At 40.2% G+C, this 19,327-nt stretch overlaps 1 protein-coding gene across 1 annotated transcript in view; it reads right to left on the bottom strand.

Annotated features, from left to right (window-relative positions):
• arid5b (AT-rich interaction domain 5B) overlaps positions 1–18,789 on the bottom strand; it is a 77,137-nt gene extending 58,348 nt beyond the window's left edge. Inside the window, exons 1-3 of the mRNA XM_085296427.1 lie at positions 17,959–18,789; positions 17,372–17,626; positions 7,944–8,178 (exon numbers count right to left, since the gene is read on the bottom strand). Of these exons, the coding sequence (XP_085152553.1) occupies positions 7,944–8,178; positions 17,372–17,626; positions 17,959–17,979 (511 nt within the window). The 5' untranslated portion in view covers positions 17,980–18,789. The remainder of the gene's footprint in view (positions 1–7,943; positions 8,179–17,371; positions 17,627–17,958) is intronic.
• Between the last annotated feature and the right edge of the window lie 538 nt (positions 18,790–19,327).

Genomic DNA, 19,327 nt, shown 5'->3' on the forward strand with positions numbered 1-19,327 from the left:
TAAAAACAACAATTTGGCCAATAGGTGATCTTTTTTTCTGTTATATCATCGATTAATTTGCTTTTTGTTGCTCTTCATCAGACCATATTTGCCAATTATCCAGTGCAAAACGGATTGAATACAACAGATAAATATCAGCAGCCATCAGTAAATGGCATCTTATCTGCTGATAGCTTATACTGACGTTTGGCTAATATATCAGTGCATTAGCAGTCATTTACTGAATGATAAATAGTATTTTTGTGAGTAAATCTTACGATGTGCTTTGCCAAAACTATCATATACATAATCAAAAGGGAAAAAAGAAAATTTTCCCTGACTTGCAGCGAAGTAGAATCATCAAACAGTATAAAATTTAAACAGTTGAAACTAAAAGCAACTAAAATGCCTCAGATCTGCACTTCAGTGGAGAACTTAACACTGCTCATGTTGTAGGTTTGACTTTCAAGCCTTTTTAATAAGCACAACAGGGCGTCCAGAAGAGGACATGCATTCATAAAGCAGATGGACTGGCATGCTCATAAAAAATGCAGGGTTATTAATTGTACAATCTGTGATGTCTAGAAAGCCTACTGAGCAGCACCAAAAAAAACATCCATATCTATCTATCTGAAGGCAGAATGTGAGGCTGTCATGCAGAAAGAAACATATCAGGGGAGATGTACAAAAAACCTCAGCACTGAAATATTAATGCTGCCGTAATCCTTTAAATAGGCATCATATTACACATCATGTTTTGACATAGACTAATACAGAAATCTCTCTAAAAAGTCTGCTGGTTGGGTAACGCTTAAGTATGAGTCAGAGTAACTGGAACAGGCAGGCGATTTGCTTAAGAAAAGAAAGCAAATGTTTCTCAGTCAACACACAGCCTCAGATAAAGCCTCATTATCCATGTGATTTTAGAGCTTTCATAACAGCGAATCATTAAAAAGAATAATTTAATAATGAATCTATCAGGGAATTTGTCTTGGAGGCAGAGCTGCTAGCGCATTATGAAAGCACCTCACTCTGTTTCTGTCTATTTAAGATGCCTGGCAGAGGTCACATCAATAGCATCTCTGTTGTTCCAGACCTGACTAATGGAGAGAAGAGAGACACAACTGTTGTTTCAGACCTCCCTAATGGAGAGACGGAGCTCTTCATTTCCTCTGAGGCCATTCTCATTGTTTAACCATGCACCAGCCTTCAGCCCCCTTCATTGCATAAGCCAAAAAAACACATTATGTGACAATCCAGAAATAAAATAACACAAATTATTGATGAATATAGCTATCCAAAGAAGCTGAATTTGATTACGGCGTGAGCCATAACAGGATATGGCTCGACTGTTGGGTGGTCTCTTTCTCTTTCTCTCTCTTTCTCCCATTCAAATTCGAGGCATGCTCAAACATCTAATAGATTTTTCCACCCCAGCACACAATTTACTGCTTACAGATTTAGAATTCTCTGGCTTCCGGCCAGGCCACAGTCAGAAGGGAATTAATGATATGAGCACATCAGTGAGGAAAAACAGCTTGTGATTCTCTCTCCTACAGGTCTGGGCATAATGAAGAAGATACTGCCATAAACCCCCCAAAAGAAAAAAAAAACATAGCAAAGGAGGAGAGAAGAAAACAGGAGGGGGTGAGAAAGGCACATAATCAATACAAACACTCCATTAAATTACTTCAAAAGAGATTTTGGACAGTTTCTAGAATTAGTTCTGCAGAGAAAAAAAAGCAGAAGGGGAAGCAAATATGTCTGAGGGGCGGAAAGCAAACAAGTGCAAACGATACAATCTGCCACATGCTCTGAACGGAGGAGTACAGTGGCAGTGTGTCTTACGAAAGCATGGCATTCTTTCTTTGCCTGAGTCACAACATACCATTACTCTTGTAACACCACAACCCAGTTGTCTTTATCTTTTTCAAGAAACTGCTTACTCCTTCCCACGTTGCAGTCGAAACATAAAACGCTTTCACGTGTGATAGTGACTCAGTGTCCCAAATATTGTTCTGTATTGTCACCAAGACAAATCAACCATGAGAAGACCGCATCTGTCTGTTTCCTTATCACAAGTCCCTACCCGCATAAACATTCTGTGACTCTGTGAACAGTCTCTTCTCTGAAAGAGGACAGAATCTACCCTCTACATCAAATTGAAATGTTCCGACTGAAATATTGTCAGGATATCAACTCGGGTATATGTGCCAAGCCTGGCATACAGATCAGATGTTGTATCGGAGGGAAATACAGCGGCTATATCCCCCGAGTGAGCGAGGCTGTAAAGATTCTTGGAAAAAAAAAAGCCAGGTACGCGTGTCACGGGCCTATTACGCCTTCGAGATCAATCAGTGTAAGTGACAAAAGCGACATCGCTAAATACGCTCAACCACATGTCAGCATTTAGACTTAAAAGTGTGCCCGTGTCCTCCTTAGTGTGAAATTTCCTCTTTGTGTTACTGTCGATCTGCTGCAGCTCAATACAACTCAACGACATCAATGCAAAGAGGGCACCTTAAGTCATTCTGTGGGTCAAGACGACACAGAAAGGGAAAAATGTTTGGACATGACATGGGAAATTTGTCCAAATTTTCATGCTGTTAACATTTACTTAAAATAGCTTCATACACACTTAAAAATCACATCAGCAGTAACTGTCAGTTACTGAAGTTGAAGTGTCAGTTCTGAAGTTGCATTCTGACTGACATGTGAAGGTACAAGTGTCATTTCCTGTTTGCATAAACTGGTGTGTTGACTTTTTGTATAACAAGTTCCAAAACCAGTATTCATGCAAAGTAGCTTATCCTGTATGGAAATGATAGAACCATACATCATTTTTTAATTCAATTTTGTAGTGAAGGTTAGGTGTTTATCCGAGAGTTACGTGTTTGATTCTTAGCTTCTCTAATTCCCAAGCTGCCCTTGGGCAAGAAACTCCACTAGTGCATAGATGTGGAAAATATGTAGGTTCCTTTTAGACAAAAGCACCCTCCAAATGTATTTAACTTGAAACTGCATACATTATAAAGAAGGTCAGTTATGATTTAAGCATAGAGCTCACAATAACGTGCATTTTCATTCGAATCTGTTATGTGAAATTTGGACATTGACACACTTACTGGATAGAAACATTATTCAAAGAACTCTATTTGTGGCTTTTCATACAACAAAAAGTTGCATAATGAACATGAATTTCCTTGAATTCCAATAAGTGGCTTTCATTTCCATTACTAACTGAATATTGCATGAAAATGTTCTGCCAGATCCAATCCATCATTTGTTGGTTAAACATCAAAATTACAGCTTTGAGCAGCACTGCACATAGTATGTAGTATTTTTTTTTATTAAAAAATAGATGGAGTCATATAATTTTCATTTTTGTATGGTTGAATCTTCAAAGGTGTTAGAGCATAGAAACAGTATTTAAAAAAAGTCAAGGAGATGGGCGAATTCACCATCCCTGCAATTCACTCTATTTTTTTCTGCCAGCATGGTTCCTTTAGTCTCAGTGTTTTCTTGGAGAGCCCTGATCCCTCCAATTGCTGAGGGATGAACTGCCTACAGATCATACTATGGGTGAGGGCAGGAGTCATGAACACCATCTATGTTCTTTGAACGCAGGAGTCGCAAGCTATGACCTTGTATAATCCTCCACATCATCTCAGCTCACAATCTGTTCAGTGGCATCCACACCGAAGGCTTGAATTAAAGAAAGACAAGACAGAAAACCTATTGAGCTATTTTGTGAGCATGAGCCATTCTGTCTTTTTTTCTCCAATCCTTTATTATTTTTCTTCTACAGCACTCTATGTCTCCCAGCACAAGCCTACAAACTGTATCAGCAGATACAGCTCTCAAACACTCGGCCTCGTAGTATACGACCAGAAACCAATTTCGGCAGGCAGCAATGAAAAAAAAAAAACGAGGCCAGTCCTCTAGGGAGAGATAGAGGGGCAGAATGTAAACTTCCCTGGCAAGCCATCCCTGGTGGATTGAACTGTAAAAAGAAGCTCTAATACCCACTCCAATACAAGATAAACTGAGTGGACAGTTTACATTACCTGATTAAGTGAATTACACCACAGATTACATAAGTACTGCGAAATACATTACATCACCCATGCAGACTTGCTATCTCTTTATCGTTAGTTAGGAATTTGAGTGAGACAAACACAGTTCAACACAACAATTTTTCAGGGCTGGAGATTCTTCAGAAAAAAACCACACAGTTCTTAAAACAGAACTGCAGATTGCCTCAAATCAAGTACTTCTGTATTTCCCTTTGCTATTTTGAGTTCAAGCGGGTTCACACTGATAACTCGGTGTGAGTGCACTAGTACACTGATGGTGGACTTACAATGGTCATAAAGTTGACTGACATTACATGCTTCTTACCCTCGGTGGGTAACCACTTTGGCTACGTACAAAGGCTTTCAATGGTGAGGCTAATGCAGTGCAGCAGGTCCAAGAAGGTAGGAGGAGCACTGCTGATAGGACTATCAAATAGACATCCAGATATATATGGTGCTTAGCCAAAACTGGACAGATTGTAAAGGTTCCACTGTACAGTATGTTTAAGCATGGGTCCATCTTGTGAAGCAATGCCCAGCTTTGTTTATAAAATACACGTTTTTCCCATGTATTTAATTTTAGCTGCAAAGATCTACACAACATTTTAGACTCCTAAAATAGGTGCCTTTTCTTAAAGTGGCGGTGGCAAGCTGGGAAATATATTATTTGTATTTCCTGACCTTGCTCTCTGTCATTTGTGGAAAATTCCCGTGAACATGTTGACTTTGACTACGCAACAATTTGTTTTTCAGCAAGTGTCTTATTGAGTAGTTTGTCCATGAGAGAGGGAACATAAGATTGAATGTGTTTGTTCAAGTATGTAAAAGATATCTGCACCAGGGGGTATCATAGAGTTGTTATATCTGCAAGAATGCTGCAAAAGATGATTTAAAACACACTGTGAACTCTATTATTTTTGGGGGGTTTTCTGTGTTACCCCAATGTCCACACTATAGATTAATGTATGAGTGTTCATTGGCTTGCTAAGCTGTAAACATTTAGAACATTTGGAGCTAACATTCAAATGCTGCAACTACCAACAGCTTACCAATACGTTCACTCTGACACAGTCAAAAATCACCTATTATGCAATGAGGTACAAAGTGTACATTGTGTGCTACATGGAAGTGTAGTAATGGAAGTATTTGAGGAGAGACACAGTGTCAGAGCCAGAATAGATGTTTCTCGTTTTTCCAGTTTTGGTGCTGAGCTAAGAAGCTGCAGCAGCTTTAAATATAGCATAAAGATATTACCTAATTTTGACCTTCTTGGCTAAGAAAGTGACAAGGCATACATGTCAAAACTTAACTTTCAACAGATGACATTGTTAAAAGACCAAAGAAAGACACCCTGTTATTTCAGGTATGGCACTTTGTGAAACACTTGCTGGAATTTGAATTATGATACCAATAATTTCTCTGCCTTGAAGGTTTTGCAGAGCTGCCAACGGTGCAGGACTGCAGTAAAGGTCACTTGCTTCTAATTAATTACTTTACTTAATGTGGGCATCTTTTGTTACACTTTTTACGCATTTCTGAGGAGAGAATACAGTAGAGCTTTGTTCGCTTACCAAACCACAAAACCCAATGTAATACAGATGAAAACAAAAAAATGTCTTCCTGCTGCTTGAAACACATTTGTCTTTTATTTTTCACATGTTGCCTGTGAGACACAAATGCACAGCAGTGCACTTTATTCACGCTGGCAGCATGCCAGGAAAAGTTAGGATGCACACTTGGAAAAAAAAAAAAAAAAAAGAAGTTTTCCTCGATAACAATGGCACACTTTATTGCTCTTTAGCTCACAATGCTTTTCTGTGCAGCTTGTGGTATTGCTGCAGTATCCTGTTATGAGGAACAATCCAATTCTTCTGACATAGTTACACATCAGCCTGAGAATAACAATCAGCAAATGCATCACTCAAGTTATAAAGAAGGCTGCCACTTCAGGCTAAAAGAATCTAAAAAAAAAAGAGAAGAAGAAGCGTGTAGAGTTGTATCATAAAAGCATTAGTTTAGTCAATGAGCGAACGTATTGTACAGAATTACAAGCATTCAGCTACAGGATGCTTTAAGGCTACTTTTATATCTGATCTGCTGCTGCTGTGGTATGAATATTTCATTTTGGTAGTCAGCAGCATTGCAGTGGCATATTTCATATTTCTCTCCCAAACTCTCTGCCTCTCTCATATTGTTAGACTGTCAACAACTGACACACGCCAAAGATATAGTGAACAAACAAACAAATGGATAAGTGAGTGCACACCACTGATTGTCGGTGTGTATCATGCGTGTGCATCTATGTGTGTATGTGTGTCTCTGGTGCCCTGCCAGAGCCTGAGCCCGTTCTGCTGACTGGGCAGATTCTCTGGCGGAGTGTCCCATCGGAGTGACAAGTGCATTTAGAAACAGCCTGATGGAGTCATTAACGGCAGCGCTGCTCATTAGCAACACATGCACACACACATGCATTCACGCACACACAGAGGCAGGCTCTCAGTAGCAACAGCGTTATCATCAGGTTATTACACCAACAACAGTTAAATCTATAAATTCTAGACTATACCACACGTTTAAAGAAAATCCAAATAAGGAGCATAATACCATTTCAGAAGCAAGCTGACACATCTATTTATGAAAGCGAGCAATCATAGACACACACACGCGCCTGCAGGCACATTCACGCTATATTGATTACTGGAATAACAACAAAGCATTCATTATTGATCGCCTTGTCCTTTTTGCGTATGAGATTCAAGCAATGTCGAGTAATCAAGGGCATTACAGCATCACACAGAAACACAACAGCCTCTCTTCCCGGAAGATCCTGAGCAGAAAACACTACAAGAGTCATCAATAAATCACTATTTTCTACAGAAGAAAAAAAAGTATTTTTAAAGCCTGTAGCAGTTTTACTTCCATGTTGGCTTTAGGAATAAGATGGTTATTAAAAATTAATTATTAGAGGATCAGGAAGCTAAAAAATTCTGGCTTGCTTAAATCGCAAGGAAAGGCACTGGTGATCTGACAAGAAATACTGTAATTGATGGCATTTCAAGCATGTTTGCTATGCTATGTAAAACCATTATAAGCAGTATTTGGCATTGCATCACAGCCAAGTGAGGGAAAGGCAAATAAGTAGGAAAAGGCTTCAAAGGGAACATAATGTTCTTTCTGATTATTAGGCTCAAATGCCAGAGTTTCCTATCTGAATCAGATGAGTCATCTCCAGAGACATCCAGCTTTACGTTGGGGTTGATTCATGGGTAAGGCTGTAGTGAGAACCCAAGAGCCTGCTTCAAGAAACAAGCATTCACTGACACTTAATGGCACGGTGTACATGATGAATACACCAGACAGCCATTCAGATACACACAGCAATGATCCTTAAGGCTGCTGAGCTACACAGCCAATTATGATCTGAACTGATGGATAAGACAGTATCAGAGGTGCCTTATACTGCAGTTTGATGTAACTCAATTATTTATGACATTGCCAGCAGAATGATGTGATTTTTGCAGTGCAGTCTTTGTTGTTGTCACACTCAGAAAACGGAGCTGTAACACTGTAAGATGATAATATGTTGGCAAACACACTGCCATTACCTCTAGCCTGCTTGTATTAGTGTGATTCTTAGCTCATTATAGCGGGAGTAATTCCAACTATGCACTGATGAATTACTCCAGTCAAGACAACACTTGTTAAACCAACCAAAGGACAATAAACATATGATGATAAATGGTGAACATGGGACACAAATACATAAACATTCAACACAGCAGCCCAGAGAAAATGGAAAGATGACAGTAACCTTTTGGAATGAAGGAAAATAATAAAAATAACCTCATAAAAGGCTAAAAAGAAATTGAGGTCTCTGCCGGAGCTCACCTAGCTGTGCCCTCTCCCTCTGGACATCCTTGAAGTTGAGTCCACTGGTAAGGGTGCTCTCCCTGTAGCGGTGGAGGGCCTCCCTCCTCCCATTGGTCCCCAGCTCCCGGAGCACCGAGGGTTTCAACGGCTCGGCCTTGAGACTGTTGTCCCATCCTGAGAAGTCTGGTACCGTCCACTTCACCAGGTCCTCCAGTCGCACGATCACCTTCTCAGACAGCGCAATTACTTCGTGCTGAAAAGAGGCAGGAGCAGAATCACGTAGCGAGTTACATAAACGCAGCTGTGCCACGGAAATGGATCATCTAGTTCCACCACAATTTTATGGCTCTGAAATGGTTTTGTTGCATAGACACATAAACATTTCAAAACAGCACATCTCCAAGTATGCAGATGTGCTATTTTTAATAACCGAGACCAACAATAACCAACTGTGGTGTGTAAATAATTACACAACTTGGGTTTATGAGATTAGAAAACCTAAAACAAACACAAATAATTATAGAATACAGTACAGAAAACACATACAGGTTCAAAATTATACTTTTCTAAAAAAGAAAAACTCTCATAAAAGTGAAAGTGTTGCTCTGAAATATACTAACGTAAAAGTAGCGTCTTAAGTAAAGTATTGCACCACATCAGGTCCACTACTCAAACTAAGCTGAGCATAATCAGGGTCAAAGTTTGGGTAAAAAAAGAGAGGATTAAAATTAGACCAAAGATCAGAGTCGAAATGAGAGTTTATAGAATAAATAGGACACAACAGCTAAACGGCCTGTGTATAATCTCAATTTGTATGTGCATAAAGTAACGTTATGGCTTTGGATGCACCTTAATGTAAGTAAATTACCGCACCATGAATATGGATGATGTGGATGATTGCTGAATTGAATTTATGCCAGCAACTAAATCAATGTCATTGAGGACATAGGTGTTTTTGACTCTTTGATTAGCGTTTAGGAAGTCGGGCTCCTGATAATCACCGTGAATGTTAAGATTTTATGCTCTAAAACTCAGTGGCTATGATTACACCTTCAAAGTGAAGAAGAGCAGTTGAAATGTAATTTGTTATACCGGGAATGTAATGAATGAAGAGGAAAACGCTGTAGCCACAGGTTTCTTCAGTGCACAGTAAAACTAATGTGGCACTGTCAGGAAACTATAAAATGTAAATTTATAGCAGTGACGCGCATGGTTGACACAGAGGCAACGTTTTGTGTACATACTTCAGTCTGCTCAGTTGGCTTGCTTAATAAGATTTGTTCTCCCGTCTGTGTGTGCTTCAACCTATTTTTTTCCTACGGTGGATTCAGCTCCTTTTAATAACTCTCATGCTCAAAAGAACTACAAGTCCAGAGGAGGGAAGGAAGCAGACATGCTTAAATGTGTTTCCATTTGAAGGGCTAATGGCTGAAGTGCTTGTTACCAACAGAATGGAGTGCTGTGCTGTAAGATGGCTATTACAGAAACAGGGAAATCTGGAGGACAGATGTGTACGGGCAGAAACGCAGACACACTGAGTAGGTCTCTGATGTTTACCTTGGTTATCTCCAATTTACCAGGCATCTGTCTGCCTGTACTTATTTCCCCTCAAAGAGCTGTCGACATTAAAATAACAGCCATTTATGTCATATCAATGTGTGTTGGCAGAGGGTGTGGACAAAATAAAGCTACACTTTAGAACAAATCCTTTCTTTGTGAATCTTTAAATGTTAAGATAAGCTGTTTTTTTTTTAGCCATTTAATGTCGTATTTGTTTCGAGTTTGTCACCAAATTCCAGAAACATGCATATGGCTTTTGTGTGTTTCAGATTCTCCCTGAGTGCTCTGTCTATACAATTACCCATATTCAGTTCTCACATCATTGCAACTAAAGGCATATCAAATCCCAACCAGTTGGAGACAGTATTTCCTTATAAAGGAAAAGCCTGCGAGGGATAGCTTGATATAGCTGTGCCTCCCTCACTAAGTAGAAACATCAAACATGGGTTTTCGGTCTTCTTATAATGAGCTGTCTTCAGCTGTCAAGTGGTGGCGGGTGGTTGTAACCGGCTTTCCATGCAATGAAAAACTGACTGCTGTTTCTGCCTTCAGAAAAGCCGGACATTTGAATAATGTAGAGCAACAGTAAATAGCATTCAGCCTGCAGCCAAAAACCACATTGTAGTGTATTTCTACAGAATTACCTACTATACTTTGATGCAATCTCTTGACAGCATATTGAGAAACAACATCATGAAATATTGCACTTGAACCCATTTACAGCTAAAATAATGCACTGAATGCTCAAACAGTCAAACGGCAGTAATTCAAGTCTCCCAATAGCACACCGGAGCATACACGCAGCTATATCAAACCTTAAAAACACACAGCCATTCCCTCTATATTAATCAGGTGAATGACATGGTGCCTTGTGTGACTGTCAACAGATGCTGTTTGGGGACTTGTTCGGCTTGAGAGCAAAACACAACAGGTGAGCGCAATTCAGGAGCTGTCAACACAGTCCAGAATATAATCAGTCTATGAACAGAGCTGCAGCCCTGAAAACAGGCTACATCCATTACTTTGCCATATAATGCCTTTCCTTTCCCTTCTGTACTTTGGCTGCACAACTTTACAGCAGCGAGTCTGTGAGCTGCAGCAGGAAGATGAATTTTGGCTTGTGGTTTGCATAAGTCATGATATTTGATTGAGAAATGTTTAGGTAAAGAGTTTGGTAATGTGCTGTGTTTCCGTAAAAGGCTTCTGAAAACCAGCCAAGTCCGTAAGTTGTTGAGAAATGATCAAAACAGCAGCATTGCACCAACCTCTTTTGCCCTTACACTGAGAAAAACACTGAACTGCAGCTACAACAAATGACTATTTCCTTCATGACTTTTAGCCTGGAGTCAAAGTGGCATTGCAAGAGAAAATATTTAAAGCTGGGCCCACTCAATATTTGATATCAAATTAAACTGAACATTGTTGATATTTTCGAATAAATATTAAACTCCTAGAAGTTGTGATGTCTCAGTTCTGAGTATATTCTGAGCTTCTTACACCACAGCAACAGAAACCTGAATAGTTTTCACACTACTGGGTCCAACGAGAAATTTAAAGGCACTGATCTAGCAACAGAAGAACCCCTCAGCTAGTCTGATTGAATATCATCAGACATGAGGGCAATGGTCAGTTTGTTGGGGGGCTATAACTGGTAGATATCCAGGCCAGGATCTGTACCATCCACTTGTTATTGTTTATGTATAATGATAGATCATAAAAAGCAAAATTGGGATCATCTGAAGAACCCCTGCATGCTATACCAAAGGCTTCTCAATAATGTGATTGTTCAAAGAAACCACAAATTTCCAGTATCAGTCAGTAAAATTGATTAAGAAAATAATGCGTAATAATAGGGGAAATGATGACTACAATAACTGCTAACCTACTTGCTAAACTGCTGTTGACTAACATTCTGTCAGCCCCATTAATTGACTAATTTTACTAAGATTAATCACTGTAGCAGCGTTGCAGGGGTCTTCTTCTCACTCCTCTGATTTGGGGCGTCTTGGGGCCCTGCTCCTCTGTAAATGCCGCCCATCCACACTGTGCTGTCATTTCGAGTTAGGCAGTTGATAGTTTAGCAAAGCGGCAGACACAGCCAGCAGGCCACTTGATAATATAGGTCAGAGGACTACAAGCCTGCAGCCACGAGGTGACACTCCACATCAGCAACACACCAAATAGCCTGGTGTCATTTCATTGACACTTCCGACACAGATGCATTAGAAGCATTTATACACAACACTAAATATCTTCATGTGTTGGCATAATTTTACTGTGGGTACATCAATAAGCCCATATAAACACAAACTGCTCCTTTTACGGTTGAGTTAAAATGCAAGATAACACATTAACAGCTCAGTGTTACAGCGTGGCTCCATACTTCTATCAATAATTTATGTTATTACTGCAGCAGCATGATATCTCCAAAAACATTACTGAGTGAATTTATTGCTATGACTGCACATAATGGACTGAAAGTAGAAAAAACAGCCTGCTGCTGCGAAACTGTAGATAACTCTGTTCCAGAAACCCATGACTCCAGCAATCTCATTGAAATTAAACTCGCTAAAATCCATATCATTCAATTTATATGGATGCAATAGTGTACTGGTGGCAAAACAGCACATAAGGGACATTCCCAATCCTATATTTGGTGATCCAATTACAAACAATGTACCCTGAAATATTCCATATCACTCCAAACAATTCCCTGTGAGAAATCCACGCCACTGTGCGCGAGCATTAAGGCAGACATTCCTGACTGTCAGCGTTCTGCGGCGGAGCATCTCATCGCTCAGACGGGACTTTCAGCTTGAGAGTCAAGGGGTGCATGCTCCCAGTTGGTGGGTATCTTTCTATACTATGGGCACACACGTACACATACACACAGTGCTCCTGTCATGCTGGGAAGGTTTCAGCCTGCTGCCTCGGAGAGGTCAGCACTGGAATTCCTAAGGCCAAAGGAGATTAGTAATTGAGTAATGGACATGGTGACATGGACAATGAAGAGACAGAGAGGGAGAAAGAGAGAGGTGGAAAAATTGAGAGAAAGAAGGAGAAAGAAAGAGAGAGAGAGGCTAGGAAACACAATATGAGTTCATTATCTATCTCCCCTCCCCATGACTGACCTTGGCTTCAGTGTCCCAAAACAAACTTATCTGGGAATTAAAGAGGAACTCAGGGGAGTAAGCCTGGAACAATTGAATTAGAATATTTTCTTTTTGAGACTGCCTAAAGACTACAAAGAGTTCAAAGCATTGCATTTAAAAGGTGACTGTACATTATGTACTACCACTTAATTGAAGCAGTTTATTCACATGTATAAATGTTGCTGTAATATCGGCAGGGTGCTGAACTCATCTTTTATTCACTGATTCCATTAAGCAACTTCACTTACATCGGCCAGGGTGATTTATGAACTTTGCATTCTTTTGCAGTTATAACGAAAGAGAGAAATAGCAAGATAAGAGGAGTTTTCAAAGCCTTACTGAAAGTGGGTGAGGCATCCATCATGTAAGGTGACACCACAAAAAAGCTGTGTCAGCTCCCTTGAATCGCTGCAGCTTTGTATCCTTGTATTTTAGCAAATGCGCATGCAAAAATAAATAAATAAATAAATAAATAAATAGAAATACAGAGAGACTGAATGCATGTTGATTCCACATGCTCCATCTAAGAGAGCGCAGTTAAGAATTAAAAATATTGGCTGGAGGATTTAAGCAAGAGCTTCCCATCTGTGGCTGCATTCTCCTCAAAGGTTATAATAACGATCCACTATAGCTGGGGGCGCTGGAGTCATGCATCAAGGCAAATGTTTGCCTGTTCAAGTGGTTAGTCAATGACAAAGTGGAAAAAACTGAACTAAAGAGCACCAAAAGTCTTCTGTGTGTTGACAAACAGGCTCCGCTGTAACATATCATTACTTTAGCCTGCAAAGACATTTGGTGAAAAGAATCAGAATCAGAATGTTTGCAGGGGTTTTTTATAGCCTTTGAAGTCCAGTGTATTACATTTTAAAGGTTTTAAATTACACTATCCTAAAAAGCTGGTAATAATTTACATGCTATTTCAGCAATGGTGAGGAATTCACTGGAGGGCAGTGTTCAGAGTTAATGACTTGTTCTGCGGCAGGAGGAGGCATATATGCGTGCACGCCACACATGCACACTAAACACATCCCCACTCCAACCCCCCCACCCCACCTCTAAATTCCTGCCATTGTTGTGTGAATGGGGAGATTTGCTATAATGCACACACTGGTCAAGGCAACAGAGCAGTATGGACGCACTCAAAGGATCACTGTAAAAATGTGCCATATCACATTTACACTCGAGTCATTCAGCAGAACGACCTTATCCATCAAAATGCTGGTTGCATATCTAAGCCACTTACACTTAACTCAACTAGCATCCCAGATGCTTGAATTACCCATTCAGGGTTTTTCCCTTAGGAAAAATCAAAGAAGCAGCAAATGAATACAATCTAATTTCCCTACAAGCTGGCTTTCCAAGCACTGAAACACATGCATGGACTACTGCCATGTACTGAAGAAATGGCTCTGGATGCATGCCAAAGTGTTTTCCACAGCAATCAATACTGGCCTACTGCTGCAGTCCCCAGCCTGTCAGTGTGTCTGTGTATGTGTATGTGTGTCTCTGTGTCTATGTGTGTGTATGTATGTGTGTGTGAGCCAAAGCCTTGTCAGCTAGAGGGACAGAATAGAGGAGAAGAGAGGTCAGATGAAATCAGAGGTGATGATAATAGCACATTAATATAACATGATCTAGAAATATTCTCTGCGGTTGTGACTTCCTATTAAGAGAACCTTGCTGTATTTGCACTAATGTGGGATATATAGTATAAGATAAGAATAAGCAATTAACCGCCTGAAGCAGCGTATACAATAAGTGGGTGTTGTGTGTGTGTGTGTGTGTGTGTGTGTGTGGTGAGCTGTTATCTACAACAGCTCTCTCCTGAAATAGGGAGTCCAAAAACAGAAAGTATTACAGCCGGTGAGCAGCACCAGCAAGAGAGGCAGGCCATTTGGAGTGAGAAGAAATAATGTGTCACTCAGTGAGTTTTAAAACACATGTGACTGCTTCGTCGGTGGCAGTTTGCAGGCAGACAAATAGAGCAGAGGCCCCAATAGAGGGTTTGTCATAATGGGTGAGCAACTCTACACAAAGCCTGTTTAAAGAGCAAGCTGAGCTCAACTGGTGGGGGTAAACACTGTTTGTCATGCTGTGATCCAATGAAAAATAAAGCTTCCTCTACATATGGACTTAATAATTAACTCAGCATAAATAGGTTAATAAATTTTTCCCTGGATCTGTTTATCAACCGTTCAGCAAATACGGGCGCCGAGAGTTACGCTTATTCGATGAATCATTATTTTTGTTTCCAGCCAAAGTTGAGTGGATTCAAAGCTGGCTGTGTTTAAAAGGAATTGACCTCCAACCCTTTGACAGAAGAAAAACAAGCACAGTAGGTCACGGGTTGGTTCCTCTTGTCACTGCACAGCACAGCAAAACATGACAAATACAGCGCAGGAGAGGCTGAGAGCAAACAAATACCTGAGAAATAACCAGGAAATTACATCATACCACAGCACTGAGAACACAAGTGAATCAGTAATCCAATTCTGGGGAATTGTTCAATATATGGCTGTTTTGATATCTTAAAACAAAGTCATGCCTTTTTGGTATTTGGAGGATATTGGCTTCAGGCTTAAGATAATAGTTATCTACAAGATACAAGGCATGATCTGTTGGAGAAAGAGAGCAAAGCAGCACCGACTGTCATAAGTCATACACTGATTCTGCTTTATGTTGTGTGAAAATATTCAAGAGTAAATCTCACATGATCTGAGAGTGAATGTTATAAATTGTGGCTTTACCTCATGATGTTGCCCGTGCTCATTTAACACCAAAACCTTGTGAAAACAACACACTTCCTGAGAACTGCAAGTTATCAAGTTCATATCTGCATGAGTCACTGGGCTAATTTGAACCCCTGATTTTCAGCCAGTCAATTACAGATTTAGAGTCAGCGTGGCTCCACAGTCATTAATCTGTCTTTATACACCACTTTTCAGCGCAGCTAAAAATGAACTTCTCTCTAATGTTTACCTTTTCACACATACATCACTCAGACGCAGAGTTTAGCAGCCGATGAGTTTTAATGTCATAGCTTTATTGTCAGACTGGCTTGCCCTTCCTGTTTGTTTTTTGGATTACGGCTTGCCTCTGTAAGCACTCCTAGCTGACTCATGCGGTGCAGATTAGTGTTATGGGGCAAAGTCAGCGAGAATCTGAATGGGCTCTGTGAAGGTCATAAACTGACTTGAAGTTGTCAGGGCAATTTCCACTCTGTAATATACAGTAAGTAGTCCGATTTGCTGAGAGTGGAGTGTTTGACAAGTCCTTTAATTGAGGTCAGCCTGGAGGCACCTACATTGCACTTAAACATATCAGCCCTCTTCTATAATCATTACAATGCCTTGTTTATGCATAGAGACTGCTTTTTATTTCTGCTGTGACTTCTCTTATCCTGCACTTTTTCATATATATGACAAATATGAGGTTTCATTTGCACTGCCAGGACACACCTTCTGGTAGTTAAGTATCATATTTTCCAGATATGATGTCCAGTGGAGTGGAATGTAAGCACTTTGCAATGCAAATAAGTCTTTGGGAAAGGGGCGGGGAAGACACGTCGTTGCGCAAGCGTTGCCTTAGAATCAGCAATGCATGCACTCGAAGTAATTACTAAATAATTGCAGCGTGCTAAAGACTAACGCGAGGGGATTTCGGGAGATGATACCAGTTCATACAAGAATGATAGTTTGTCTAAAGCGCTGCCCATAAATAGCCACCTTTTTCATGAAAGGGAAATGTGATAGGCACTCTATTACTCAAGAGGAAAGAATGTAAGTAAACCTTCAGCGGAAGAGTCAAGTACAAACACGGCTTTGTCCTTCCCTATAAACAATATATGAGCACCAGAGGGTGATTTCAATGCAGCCGCAAGTGATCAAAAGCACATAGCAGTAATTAAAGTGCTGCGGTCGTATCAGGGAAAAAAACAACACATCATTTGTTTTACAGCCGGTTAGAAAAACTCAATAATCAGACTAATGCCATTCAGTGCAGCGATGTAACCGGATCACAAGCGCCACATATGGCCACAGCCAATTATAACTATTGCTTTTCTGTGCCAACAACAGCGTAATTCAACACACAGAGGTTTTAAGTGCAATATCACATTATTAAGGATGGATGCTCACATGGAAAATTATGCAAAACGCGGAGAGTAGCTAAAACGTGTCAGCGCTGGCTTTTTGCTCTGCCACGCTTTATGACTCGCTCTACTTCTTTCAACATCAGGCTGCATTACAAAATATCTAATAACTATCGTAGCGACCGATCTGAGCCAGTTTGATCCCATGCATTCATTACCGTTTCGCAATTTCCGCCCATATGTCTGCGCTTGACACGCTTTACCCAGAAATGAAATGACAGAGCCCAGGCGCAGGATTGTTGCGGATTTTCCCCTTTATAACACAATTAACCCCACAGAGCTCAGCGGCAGCCTTATTGAGCGCAGCTGGACAAGTGCACATTCAGCAGTTGACAGCACAATAGACAAACAGACTAAAAGTAAAACTAGTGGAAAAAGAAAATACCGCTGTAGGTCAGTCCTTTTACTGCTCGCATCAATCATTGTCAGTAACAGTGCCTGTGTTTATAAATGCCCGTGTCACCGGAGACATCCAATGCCAACTCTTAATGCGGTAAAGATGTTAAATTAAATCCTCCCGAACGAGGTGGACTAAAAACACCAAAAAAATTCACAATTATTCATCAGACGATTAATATTCCTACCTCTCCATGAGTGACTGTGCGTCCCTGGGGAGTATCCTCGGGTAGAAAATAAAGTTTGGAGCTTGATAAAAGTTGTTTGCTTGTTCTTTCTTCCCAGAGCAGCTGAAGCTCCGCTATGCAAATAGGATCCTCCGGTTTGCATCTGACGAAGAAAAAGTCTCCGAGAGACAGGATTCTCGGTTTGGCGTCCCGGTTAAATTTAAAGGCTTTATAGAATATATATGGTCCATGTAAACCGCAAGACGAGCCCACCCACTGTAGAGGGGAAAAAAAGGCAAACAGGGAAATATTTACATTGCTTATCAACTCGTTTTCGTAAACAATTTGTAACAAGGCGAAAAAAAACATTTCTAATGTCCCTGCGTTATTACGCATAGTTGGCTAATATCAAATTAGGATCTCTCCGTCTTAAGCAAACAATTAGTATCATGTAACTATTTTTAGATGGTCAACATATTCACAGATGTAGTCATACAAATGCTGTATGTTTAAAGTTTTGTGGATAGGAACATGAGGATACTTTAGAGCAGGTGGCGTTTAGCGCAATGCGAAAATAAAACAAATCGACGGTTGATATCAAACGTTACCTTCAGTGAGTTCGGCTCCATCTCGACGTTATGAATTGATTAAACTCAACACGCTCTCCAAACTTGCTGGCTTGAATGGATTGGCAAGGTCCTGAAAGGGACGTATTTTTCTAGAGTTTAAAACATGGCGTTTCCGTCGTTGAAGCGACACCGAAAAAATATGTTTTCAATTAAATACGCCGCGAGAAACATCGCCCATATTTGTATTCTAATCCGATTAAGAAAATATTTTATAGTGGCCTTTTCGGCACATTTCTATTATTCGCGACCGCTTATTTAGGTAAAATATTAAAGTCCAACTCAAATATTTAAAACAAAATCACTCAGCTATGAAACATAACTGTAAATAGAAAAATAAAAAACAGGATCTGAGCAAAATATTCTGCCCACAGAAGCTGACTTTGTGCCATTATTCTGCGTTTAAGGGCTTTTACGAGACTATGTATCTTCCAGGACTTCTGTAAACGACGTTCAGTATGAAAGCACATTTCTCAGAGTAATGACACTGAAGCGCTCGCTGTGGATGCCTTCAAGAAACAATGTTACATGAAAGTTAATAGGGCTATCAAATGATTCCTCAAAAGGCAGTGTAGGACCCGTGAGGTGCTTTTGCTTTGAGCGGAACTTGGTATGCGCTATGGCTCAGGCTCGAGCAGTGGGTTTAATGCTGGAAATAATGCCCTTTATATATTTTGAAACGAGCATTTGAAAAGACAAAAAAAAAAAAAAAAAAAATTGGCCGAGTTAGAAAGCGGGGCGTCACGAGACAGAATCCACGAGGCGGTCCTTTCTCCGTACATAAATCATATTCAAACGCTAACCTGACCTTGTGCAGACAGCTGGATATGTGTTTGACACAGGTTAACATATCTGAACGATTAAAGTCTCTTATAATTACGTTGATGAATATTTATCATTTTAAACAGTCGGGGATTGCAACCGATGTAAGGAAACCAGTATTAGCTTGTGAATTATTAATAACAGCTATGTTATTCATACCAAGTTACACAAACTTCTCGGTTTCTATTTACATCTGCGGACTCATTGTCCTTTGAGTCCCCGCTGTCTGAATGTGTCAGCTCTATTTTATCGGCTGTCTGGAATTATTCGTATATTCAAAAGTACCGACTGAGTCCACAGCGCTGTGCTGTTCCTCCACCGTCATCCACCCTTTGCCCTGCATTTATCCACCACTCAGATCTCAGACCATGCAACAGCAACACAGGCCTACTTCTGACACCAGCTATTTCAAGCACTATTACGCAATGCGCCTTTTTTTCCAGAAATGATGGGCAGAGAATACAGGCGCATTGATTTCCACCCAGCAAAGTGTATTTATGTCTTCTTAACTGACATGTTGTGTTGTTCT

This window comes from Mchenga conophoros, linkage group LG13, assembly GCF_057382185.1.
Source record: "Mchenga conophoros isolate Kocher_MC1m ecotype Shallow Benthic linkage group LG13, M_conophoros_male_GT1.1, whole genome shotgun sequence".
NCBI classification, from domain to species: domain Eukaryota; kingdom Metazoa; phylum Chordata; class Actinopteri; order Cichliformes; family Cichlidae; genus Mchenga; species Mchenga conophoros.